Genomic DNA, 12179 nt, shown 5'->3' on the forward strand with positions numbered 1-12179 from the left:
TTCCCTCTATTCCTAGATTTTATCAAAAGCTTTTTCTGCATTTACCAATATGATCATGTGGTTTTTATCCTGCACTTGGTTTATGTGGTGAATCACATTTATTGATTTGTAAATATTGTACTATCCTTGCATTCCTGGAACAAATCCCACTTGATCATGGTATATGAACTTGTTGATGTATTGCTGTATTCGGTTTGCTAATATTTTGTTGAGGATTTTAGCATCTGTGTTCATCAGTGATATCAACCTATAATTTTCTTTCTTTGTTGTTTTAAATGTATTTTTTATTTATTGATTTTAGAGAGAGGAAGAGAGAGAAAGAGACAGACAGACAGACAGACAGACAGACCTGGATTTCACTTATGTATGCTTTCATTTGGTTGATTCTTATATGTGCCCTGACTGGGGATCAAACCCTCAACCTTGGCATATCAGGATGATGCTCTAACCAACTGAGCTCATGGAGTGGACACTCTTGAGGTGGCTGGGCTGGGGTAAAACCACTCTTGGAACATCACAGGCTGAGCAGTGGACACCTGCAGGGTCACCCAGACTGAAGTGTGGACACCTCTGTGATCACACAGTTGGAGATGCACATACTCGTGGTGCCACTGAGACTATGGTGGGGAAACTCCTGCAATCACACACACCAAGTTGTTGCCACTTCTGAACTCTCACCAAACATGGGGCAGACACTCCTGGGGTCTCATGGGCTGGGCTGTGGATGTTTCTGTGGCCAAACTTTGGGATGTGGACACAGCCAGGGTAAAACTTGCTGGGCCAATCTGGGACCATAGGGATATGTGGAAGGACACATTTTTGGTCCCATGTACTTCAGTGTAGACACATTGTTTGGGATGTGGACACTACTGGCATCATACAGAATGGAGTTTGGCTACTTTCCTGTGGCCACACAGATGATGTAGTGAATGAGTGTGGGGCCTCTGAGACTCGTGTGGCCACTCCTTGGTTCCACACCAGGTAGACAATTCTGGAATTATGGACTGGAGAGTGACACACTGGTTGTCACAGAGCTTGGGCCCGGAGACTTCTTTGATCACACAGCCTGTGGTGTAAAAACCCCGGAAGTTACACAGCCAAGCTGTACTGCTCAGAGGACACGCAGACTGAGTGGTGGCCCCTCTTGTGATCACACAGAAAGTTGATTATCCTGGAGTTATGCAGACACACTATTGTGTGGACACTTCTGGAAACAAAAGTTAGCCGTGGGCCCTCCTGGGGTTACATAGACTGGGGTGTGGTCACACCTGGCATGGTCTGAGGAATGCCCACTCTTAGGGGACACTGACCGGGAGGTGGAAAGCCCACAGTGACACACTGGGGTGTGAACAATTCTGCAATAACACAGAAAGTGGATGTGCTCCCCTGAGGACATGCATTGGGGTCTGAGACTCTTGGGGTCACACAGAGGGGTTGGGCACTCCTGTGGGGACAAAGGTTGACATATGGCCATTGGTGAGGTCACCCAGACTGGGATGTGGATACCAAGACACACTGACATATTTGGCAGTAGGAATCCCTGGGGTCAAATAGACCAGAGTTTTCACAACTGTATGATCAACAAACTTTGGGATATGGATACTTATGGGGTCACCAGACTGTATTTTGAATACTTCAGGTGTCACACAGACATCACAGCTCCTGTGGTGACACAGACGATGTTGTAGACACCCCTGAGGTGATAATGACTGGGGTGTGGTAACCCCTTGGGTCACAAAGACTGGGGGATGGACACCCATTGTTGTTATATAAAGAATTGACAAACCTGTGGTCAAATTGACTGAGGCATGGACACTTTTGGGGTGACACAGACTGGGTTATGGAAAGCCTGGATGAACATTTCTGTCGTCACAGTCTGGGGTAGAAACACTCCAGGAGTCACTCAGACTAAAAAGTAAGTATTTCACTGAGGATTCTTGGTCTGAGGTATATGCATCTTTTGGACAAACTGACTTTGGTGTGGAAAGTTCTGGAGTCATGCAGAGAGGTGTGGACACTCCTGGAGTCACAAGACTAGGGCATCTACCATAAGAGCCAGACGGACAGGGGCACTCCTGAGGCCAGAGATGGCCTGGGCCAGGTGGTCCCTCCTGGGCCACACACTCAGGGGTGTAGACACCACTGGGTCCAACAGACTGGGGATTAGATGTTGCTCGTGGCAGTGACTTGTATGTGTATAGATGTGAGACGTGTATAGATGGGGACGGAACAACTAGAGACACACAGCCTAAGGTGAGTACACTGGAAATGTAGATGAGAACACGCCTGTGGTGACAGAGACTGGAGTGTACACACTACTGGGGCCTCACAGACTGTAGTGCTGACTGCCGAATTTGCATGGTATTAGGTGTGGATACTCCCCCCATGGTCACAGAGCCTTTTGTGTGAACACTTTCGTCTTACATTCCTGTAGTCACAATGACTTGGGTGGGAAGAATACTGGGTTAATATGCTTGCTGTGCCCCTCCAAACCCCAGGGTTACAGAGACTCGGTATGGACACTCCCAGGGTCACACACTCAGATGCAGAAACACCTAGGGACACAGACTAGGGTGGAGGGAGTCCTGAGGACACTGCGCTGGGATGTGGACAAAGAATGTTGAGTTTCTAAAGATATGGGAGTGAGCTGCAGAAACCAGTTCTGCCAGGGCAGTTGCTGAGTTTATCAGCTCCCGTTTGCTGAACTGTAGAAATTCAGGACTGCAGTCAAGACAGATTTCCTGACATTTCTTTAAGAGCTTTTAACATAAAAAATTGTTCTGTGGAACCCTTTGGCATTTGGTTAAACCTGTGGACCTCTTAACAGAATATTTAAAAAAACACGCACACGCAAAAGCACAAATTCACAGGATTACTACAAAATCAATTATACAGTACAGAGGTTCCTCAAAGAGTTATATAGAACTACCACATGATCCAGCGGTTCCACTTCTGGGTATTTATCCAAAGGAGGTGAAATCGCTATCTCAAAGAGAAATCTGCACCCCTATGTTCACTGCAACATCACTCAAAGCAGACAAGACATGGAAACAACCTAAGTGTCTGTCAACGGATAGATACAGAAGATGTGGCATACAGTGAAATGTTAAAGCTGCATGTGTGCCAATTCTACTCCTAAGAATAGATTGCTAGAATGTAGAGCCATAAAAAATGAAATCCTGCCACTTTTGACAATATGGATGGACCATGAGGGTTAGGGTTAGGGAGATAAGTCAGACAGAGAAAGATAAATACCTATGTTTTCACTTATATGTGGAATCTGAAGAAAATGAACTCAGAGAAACAGACACCAGATTGGTGGCTGCCACAGGTCGGGGGTGGGATGGGGGAAATGGGTGAATAGTTAAAAGGGACAAACTTCCAGTTATAAGTCATGGGGATGTAATATATAGCATGGTGACTACAGTTAATACTACTGTATTATGTATTTGAAAGTTGCCAAGAGAGTAGATTGTAAAAATTCCCATCAGAGGAAAAAATTTGTAACTGTGTGAGCTGATGGATGTTAACTAAACTTACTGTGGTGATCATTTCACAATATACACACATATCAAATCAATATGTTGTGTACTTTAAACTCATATATTATATAAATTATATCTCAATGAAACTGGAAAAACATGACCATCTATAGTAAAATGAAACATTGGGATGCAGTAATATAGGAATTTTTTTATTAATAGATCAAATTATAAGATCTTCCATGATTTCAAGTATTGACAAATGTGAACAATATTTCAAGGTGCCTGCAACAACCATACCATAAAAATGAATGGATTTGTACTGGCAGAAAAGTCACAGGCACTGGTTTTACCATCACAATTTACTGCTAAAATTTGTATTTGGGAATAAAGCTAAATTTCAGTTACATTAGTGAAAATAAAGATATAATCTTTTCTTCCATTGAGTTCATGGATACCCCTGACTTCTGTCCAGGTTAAGAACCCCAGATTTTGGGGTCAATTCTGCACATAGGACAGCACTTGAAAGATTTAGAGAAGAGGCAAGATCTCACTCAAGAACCCCTCCTTCAGTGGAAATGAACATTCTTCAATGTTTCTTTCGTGGTTTTATTCATGGTGATCGTTGCAGGTTCCTTCTTGGAGCTTGTGTGCAGGACCCATCAATGAGATCACATTTGAAAAACAGGTTCATCAATCCAAGTTCCAGCTCTCCTGACAGCAAACAGCTTCCGAGTTGTCCTAAACTGCCACCTATGAAAAGGTCAAAGAAAAAGTTTTAAACAAAAATGTATTTTCCCACTTTTTTCTCCTTAATCACTGTTCACTTGGCTACTAATATTTTTGTGAAATTTTTTCCCTACTTTTTTTGTAAAGTGACATACAGAAAAAAATGCATAAAACATATACATGTGTTCCATTTAATAAGTAAAATAGGGTATTATTTCATATAATTGTAGGATGTTCATTCTCATCGCTGATAATTCCCCACCATGAATATATCACAATTTAATGATCCATTCTACAGTTGACAGATCTTTGGGCTGCTTCTTGTTGGGGGGGGGTACTATAAATAGTGCCAGCTAGGAACATTCTAGTACTCATTTATAAGCCTTGTCAGAAAGGGATATCCTCTAACATGTGGTCCTGAGGATGAGAAGCCCTCCAGCACTGCCAGACAGCCCACTCTGCTACAGGTAACCTGGCCCCGCCTCTGCTCCCTCAGACACCAGGCACAGTTCCACCTCAGGGCCTTTGCATCTGCTATTTCTTGTCCTTAGAATGCCCTCCTCTAGGTAAATACATGGATTCTCTCCCTCATCTCCTTCCAGTGTCTGCTCAAACATTACCTCAGTGAGGCCTTCTAGGGCCACCCTTTTAAAATGTGAACACTGCCACCCCCAGAATTTCTGATTCTCTTTACCCTGCTTTATTTAAATTTTTTCATGTCCAATATTACTTTACATATTATATATAATATAGAAAAACACATAAGGAAGTGCAAGGTATAAATGTGAGTATATACATGTGTGTGTTGGCGGGGAACTCCTGCATTCAGACTGTGTTATTGTTTATTAACCTCTTCCCCAATCTAGAAGCTCTACAAAGGCCGTGATAATTGTGTTCCCCCCCCTGCCCTGCACCTCTAAACCTAGAACAATGCCCAGCACACAGTATGGATCTAATAAATGCTTATCAAATGCCTCAAAATGTAATACGTAAAATGCTTAAAGTAGTTCCTGATACACAATGTCACGTGCTTAGTAAAGGTTTGCTGACTGAAATTTTACCAGTTGATGTAAAAATGTCAAAGGTGAAATTTTACTGATCTTTTTCTTAAAGGTGTCCCTTACTCAAACTTTTTGATAAAAAAAGGCAGATTTACCTTAATGTGTTAAGGTGAACAATTCATTTCACTGTCTTCTACCTACTCAAGAAAAAGAAAAGGGACTCAGATACTTGGCTAAGCTTTTCCATTCATTATACTTGGTTTTACCCATTGATTTTTATAGCTATTGGGAGGCAGGGGAGAGAATTTTGACCCCAGAAACCATGTGATTTGGGGGCAGAAAGAGGAGTACTGGGAGGGGTCAGTGTGGGCATGCAGGAAGGGCACTGCAGGCCCTGGGCTGCATGTTTCCAGACCTCAGAGGCCAGCAGCGTGTGGCACTGTGAAGCAGCCAGGGGCGGGGGCAATGTGTCCATTGTGCTGATGGGGCACTCCTGGGGGCGGATCTCCTTGGCCAGCCGCCCCTTCTTCTTCAATGTGCAGGCCTCCTGGTATGGTGGTGAGATGGGGGGCTGCGTGGGCGGGGTGTATTTGTACTCTGAGCCGTCCTCCAGCTGCAGGGACACATGGTAGGAAGGTGGTGAGGACCTGAACCCAGGGTAGCCCTCCCAATCTGCCTACTGTCAGCTGGGCACTCACGTCCAGTGGGTAACTGCGGTCTGAATCATAGGAGCTCAGGTCCCCACAGGTCACAAATGGCACAATGATGCGGGTTGGACCATCTAATTGGTTGAAATCTGGATCTGACAAGCAGGGAGAAATAAGACAGGACAGGGCTGGGATGCCTGGGACCAGGCATAACTCAGGCTGAAGCTTGGATACCAAGGTCTCCCCACATATTCACCAGCTGCTCTCACACTCCTGCACTGGAAATTCTTCATTTGGTTCAAATTACCTTCTTCTAAAACATTGCCCATCCCCACTTTTTTCGCACTACACTTTAAAAAAATTATTTAAAAAAATCCTCACCTGAGGATATGTTTATTAATTTTAGAGAAAGAGAAAGAGAGAGAGATGTTGATGAGTTGCCTTCTGTATACGACCAGACCAGGGATTGAACCCACAACCTAGGTATGTGCCCTGACCGGGGGTTGAACCCACAACCTTTTGGTGTACGGGATGACACTCCAACTGACTGAGCCACCTGGCCAGGGCATCACACAGCGCTTTTACGTCTACCTGCCTTTCTATCTTGTCTCACTCCATCATGCTTGCTACATGAGCAGGCACTGTACCTTTTCCCACTAAGAGCCGGGTGAAAGAATCTCATGGGGCAAAATTCCCACATAATAAGGTTTTCACCTGGGGGTGGGACTGAATCTTCCCAGGTTATAATCTCCTTAGGCGGGTGTCTCTGCTGGGACAGAATTTCACCAGGTCCAAGTGTAGTTACCACTAGGGGACTGGGCTGAAGATCCTCCTGGGATACAATATTCATATGGGGCAGGGCAGGGTGAATTTCCACTGGAGGGTGGGGCCAAGGAACCTTTAGGGGCAGAATTCCCATAAGGAAGAGTCTCTACCAGGGGGTGGGGTTGAGAGCCCTCCTGAGACATAAATCCCACAAAGGGGCAGAGTCTCCCCAGGGACAGGGTCCAGGGCTCTGGCTCTCACCGTATGAATGGTCCAGTAGGGGTTTGGTCAGGTCCGGAAGGAAGCCCTCAGGGGGGTCATAACCCTGACAGACAGCAAAGGCCTCTGCGGGTGAAAGGTGGAGTGAGCGCAGACTGTCACCTCTGCACAGGGTCCAGACAGGTCCCTGAGATTCGCACTGCCTGCCTGACCTCTACTCCCCACTGACCGATGCTGGAGTTCCGGCTGCTCCTAGGCTTGGCACAGAGCACACTGGAGAAGAAGACACGCAGCTGGCTGTAGATCAGCGTCACATCCCGACCTCGGAAGATCTGCAGGGTGGGGAGGCACAGATAGAGATATGAGTGTGACCCTCAGGGACCCGTCTCTGTCCCCCACCAGGTTTCCCAAGGCTTACCTTGGCTACAAAGCAGCCCCCTGGCTTCAAGACATGTGTAGCAATGTTCAAAGCCTGCGGGCAGGACAGATAACTAAGGCTGAGGTGGAGATAGCCAGGAGGGCAATATATTGAGGCAGGGGCAGCCAGGGTTACTCACGGCTAGAAGGAGCTGGGCCTGCATATACTCATCAACATCATGGAGGCCAGTTACTGCAGCAAGAGGAACGGCATTAGGGGAGTCATCCAGTTCTAGCTATCTTCTTGTCCCAGAGAGGTTAGAACGCTAAAACCATTTCCCAGCCTCTTATTGCTAAGGTTCTGCATGCAATTTAATATCTGTCAACTAGACGCATATTCTGAATGCCTAACTCCTAGGAGCTTATTTTAATGCTCAAAACAACCTTATCTGCAAGTCTCTTTATCATCATTTCCACCTCCAGTCCAGATTCTTAACTCCACACTCAGATCCAACTTGACATCTCAGACTTGACCTGTCCAACACCAGACTCCTGACCTTCCTGCGCAAACGTGCTCTTCCTACCACCTTCCCCATCGCGTCTGATTCTTCTAGTTGTTCAGGCCCTAAACCTTCATTACTTTTGACAAGCTCCATTCTCTCCTCACACCCACATTCAATCCATTAGCAAGTCCTCACGGCTCTACTTTCAAAAGATCTTGTGAATCGAGCCTCTACTCATCACTACTGTCATCACTCACCCGGACTACTGCAATGGCTTCCTCTTCCCCAGGCCCCTGGCTTCCACCCTTGCCTCTCACTCTGCTCACAGCAGCCAGAGGGGTCCTGTCACAACCCAGAGTCAGGGATGGCCCTCTGCTGTCCATAACTCTGTCATGGTTTTCTCCGAGTTCTCACTTCAGTGAAAAAACCAAAGTGCTCGCTGCGGTCTGTAAGGATCCACACGAGGATCTGTCCCCTGTGACCTCCCTGACCTTGCCTCCTGTCACTCTCCCCCTCATTCTGATCTTACAACAATGATCTCCACACTTGTTTCCGCACATGCCAAGCACCCTCCTACCTCGGGGCCTTTGCACAAGCTTGTCCCTTTGCCGGGGTTCTTCCTCCAGGCATTCCTCTGGCTCACTGTCCCACTTTGGGTCTTTGCACTAACATCCATGAGGTCTTCCCCGTCCACTTTATTTAACATTCCAACAGGTACTCCCCACCTCCCTCCCCTTTTTATTGATTTCCTCATGGTACCTATCATCTTTTGATATGCTACAGAGTTCAATCATGCTTCTTTTCCATCTGCTCCCACTAGAACACCAGCTCTATGAGGTCAGAGATTAGTGGAATTTTCACAAATGTTTTCCCAACGTGTAGAACAGTGCCTGACACATGATAGCTGCTCAGTAAACATGTATTGAATGGATGGATGATAGGTGCTCAATAAACATGTGTTGAATGGATAGATGATTGACTGACTGACTGACTGACAAAAATGAATGGGCAGTAAGAGGGCCTGCAGAGCTGCAGAAACAATACAGATGAGATATGAGAAGAGGGAACGTGGACAACAGACAAAACCAAAGTGGTAGAGAGTGAGGAGGGAGAAGACAGGCAGAGAGCAGGCAGCATGGTGGGGAGAAGTTGTCAGATGTGGGAAACAGCTGACAGAGGAGGAGAGGTAGGTAGCTGAAGTGGTGACAGATGCTGCCAACAAAGCGGGAGATACAGAAAAGTCCCCCACCTGGCCTCCCAACCCGTGTTTACCATCGGGAGCCCCGTCGCACACCACTAGATCCGCGGGGCAGCCCTCAAAGTGCCGGATGATCTCCTTGGCAGTGGACAGCTACGGAAGAGAGGATGGATGAGTGGCCCCAAGATTCTCCCATGCTGTGGCCTTCTAACCCCACCTGCCCATGGCCCTGCTGCAGGCCCTGGGTCACTCAAATGCTCAGGATTTGCCTAAGCCACACTCCATCTCTGGGGACCCAGTCCCATAATTTATTGCCGTCTCTCTGGGATGACAACCTGCTGGCTCTGTTTCTCTGTTATACTCTTGGGTTCTCTCAGTTACTCTATTTCTGTCTTTCTCAGTCTGTTTCTCTGTCTTTTACACTTTCTGTAGCCCCCGGGTTGGGGGATCTTTGCCCGGGAAACACCTCAACATCCCCAACCATGCTCTTACCTGGGTGATGTCCCCCTGGATCTGTAACACACCTGGTAGTGGAGCCATAGCCTGAAGGTCCACAGCCACCACATGGCCAGACCCCTGGCTCCTGTGGACAACACGGCCCATGTCAGCCCAGTTTTCCCTCCTGGCCTACCCTCCACCTAGTCTGCCCTCCCGGGCGCCCCCATCTGGGACTCCATACTCACCCAATCTTCTGGCTCAGCACTTGGCTCCAACTGCCCGGGGCTGCACACAGGTCGACTGCCCGTGTCACGCCTGAGCACACACAGGAAGGTGTAGTGTCAGTTGCACTCACCTCTCCGACCTGGGAACCCTGCAAAATTCATCCCTCTCCCCATGGGGAACACCCACATCTATCTGCTGCCCAGGGGTCCAACTCTTCTTGAGTATCTGCACACCTGGCCTGGCCCCTGCCCCACAGACCACCCAAGTCAGCCCACCCACTACAGGCTGCTTTGCAGACCTAGCTCACTTGTCTATTCCCGGTGTCTGCCCCATCCCCCAGTGACTCGCCAGCCAGGTAGGGACCTTGGAAGAGTTGGAATTCCTCATTGAGTTGTAGCAGCTTGAAGGCACTGCGGGCACGCCAGCCATTCTCCTTGGCCAGGCGGTAGTAGACGTCCCGCTTGTCCTTCGACGTCCGTCCCATCTCACACACTGTTTGCCCAGGGACCTGCCAACAGTAAGCTGATGCCACCCTGTATCAGTAACTGGGTGAGTGGGCTACCACCTACCTCTGCAGGGCAGCCAAAAACACATAAACCAAGCTGGGCTCACCTGACCCACATGGCAGCTCACTCAGCAGATGGGAAGACTGGAGCCCAGTCACTGACCCCACTCACACAGCCTGAAGAATCCCAGCACTGAACTCTCAGGATCCACCACTCACCTCACCAGAACCCCCACAGAACCTATCACTCACCCCAGAGATCCCCAAAACCCAACACTTATCTCACAGATGAAATATTACTGACCCTGTCAAACTCCACTGCTCTCACCCACACTCCGCATATTAAACCCTGTGACTCTATCGACCCTTCTCTTCACATCTTATTCCCATTAACATCTCAGTTTCCCCAGCTGTCCTCGTTGCCCCTAGATTCATATATCCCTCTTAGCTCCCCAGTAATCCCTTGCTTTCATCCTCATTATCCTAATAGTACCTCATGGTACTCCCCACTCCCTTAATCTCTCTTTCTCTACCCTGTTCCCCATTAATCCCTGCAATGATTAGGCCCCCAGTAATTCCTTTATTACTATGTCGTTATCAACCCCCATTAATGCCTGGAGGATCATGGCCTACTAGCTTCCCATTAAGCTCTCAATTACAATGACTTATCAGCCCCCATTAACTCAGCCCCCCAATTAATCCTTCATAGATCACACATTAATGCCCTGAAATTCCTTCATTACCACACTCATGTTAATCCTGAGTGATGTTTCCCATTCTCCCCTTTCTGACTCCCAATAATCACTTGATGATCGCACCCCAACACCTTACTATTACCCTTCCTTTACTCAGTTAGCATTAATTCTTCGATGATCATGCCATTATCGTCCATTCAAAAAGCCTTTGACTACATGTCTTCCACCCCTCGTTCTCACTTCTTTAATCACTGTTTCCATTAGTTCCTTGATCATGACCCCCACTGGCCTCTATTATTCCCTCCATAACCTCACCATTATCCTTTCAATTACTATGCCCACCACTCTTCATTAGCCTGTTGACATCACACCTCCACCAATCCTCAGGGATCACACCCCCATCTACCTCCCATTACCTTTTAGTTGCCCACTCTACCACTCCCACATTAATCAATGAACACACCCCCACAAGCCTCCATGATCATGTCGACCATTAGCCCCTATTGATTCCTCTATAAAGCCCTAACAGACCTCCGTACACTCGTGCGGCCCCCCCTCCATTAACAGCCCTCTGGCCATACCCTCGCTCCCTCCTTGACATTAACTCAAGGACCATGTCTCTCCTGGGGCCTTCAGAGCCCCCTCAAGGCGGCTCCGCTGATATCTGGACCCCCCGTCACCACCAACCCCACCTCCAGCCCACCCAGCAAGAGTGGTCCCGTCCTACACACAAACCTTGGGTCTGCAGCCTCCCCGGTGTCAGCCGCCCAGACTACGTAGCTCTTTCCTCCTTCCCTCGCCGGCGGGACAGTGCAGTCGTGCCTCAACTGTCTCGGCCTGGACCCACGTCCTCCGAACCCCAGGGCCTACCTTAGTTTTCAGAGTGGGGAGAAGAGGGACGCAAGAGGCCCATCCGCCAGCTGCCCGAGCCTTGGGAAGAGCGTAAACCGGTGAGAAATTTTAGGGCTTCCGTTTCTGTTCTTAGTTGATCCGAATGCCTGTCGCGCACGCCTAAGCGCTACTGCAGCGCGGCAAGCCTGTCATCGTTGAATGCGGAGGCTGGCGCGAGGTCTGGAACCGACCCGAACTTACAGCGTGAGTTCAGTCACCTGGTGTGGCCGTAGAACTGCGCTTCCCATCATGCAAGGGGAACGACCAAAGCTGCTAAACTCGCGCATGCGTAGTTGAAACGTGGCCAGGCGCAAAAACAGGCTCTTTTGTTTCAAGGCTAAGGTCGTTTACCGGTACTTCCCCGCTCCTCCCTTCTTGGACGTTGGGGGTTCGTTGAGCTTCTGGACTACATTTCCCAAAATGCAACGACAACGACAGCACCCATTTATTTTAGGCGTGCAGCAAAGTGAATTATGACTGGAATCTTGAACGTGAGAGGTAGCACGCCAGGCTGCAATTTTTGA

General features: G+C 48.0%; 1 protein-coding gene across 3 annotated transcripts; it reads right to left on the bottom strand.

The window, feature by feature from the left end:
* Positions 1-3713: 3713 nt before the first annotated feature.
* Positions 3714-11909, bottom strand: FTSJ1 (FtsJ RNA 2'-O-methyltransferase 1). Of its 3 annotated transcripts, none has more exons than XM_054566473.1 (13): positions 11635-11909; positions 9928-10086; positions 9585-9654; positions 9394-9484; positions 8976-9054; positions 7401-7453; positions 7262-7315; positions 7073-7175; positions 6886-6969; positions 5911-6008; positions 5628-5825; positions 5368-5409; positions 3714-4235 (listed from the first exon to the last, which is right to left on the bottom strand). In XM_054566473.1, the coding sequence occupies exons 2-12, from the start codon at positions 10046-10048 to the stop codon at positions 5377-5379; spliced, it is 984 nt and encodes a 327-aa protein (XP_054422448.1). In that variant the 5' UTR covers positions 10049-10086; positions 11635-11909; the 3' UTR covers positions 3714-4235; positions 5368-5376. The 3 variants fall into 3 exon arrangements, with proteins under 3 accessions (XP_054422448.1, XP_054422446.1, XP_054422449.1); XM_054566471.1 differs by having other exon boundaries at positions 5911-6014; XM_054566474.1 differs by lacking the exons at positions 9394-9484; positions 9585-9654; positions 9928-10086; positions 11635-11909 and having other exon boundaries at positions 5911-6014; positions 8953-9027.
* Positions 11910-12179: the final 270 nt, after the last annotated feature.

The sequence above is a fragment of the Pteronotus mesoamericanus genome, unplaced genomic scaffold, assembly GCF_021234165.1.
Source record: "Pteronotus mesoamericanus isolate MK-2021 breed Mesoamerican mustached bat unplaced genomic scaffold, CSHL_Meso_final contig_173, whole genome shotgun sequence".
In the NCBI taxonomy this organism is placed as follows: domain Eukaryota; kingdom Metazoa; phylum Chordata; class Mammalia; order Chiroptera; family Mormoopidae; genus Pteronotus; species Pteronotus mesoamericanus.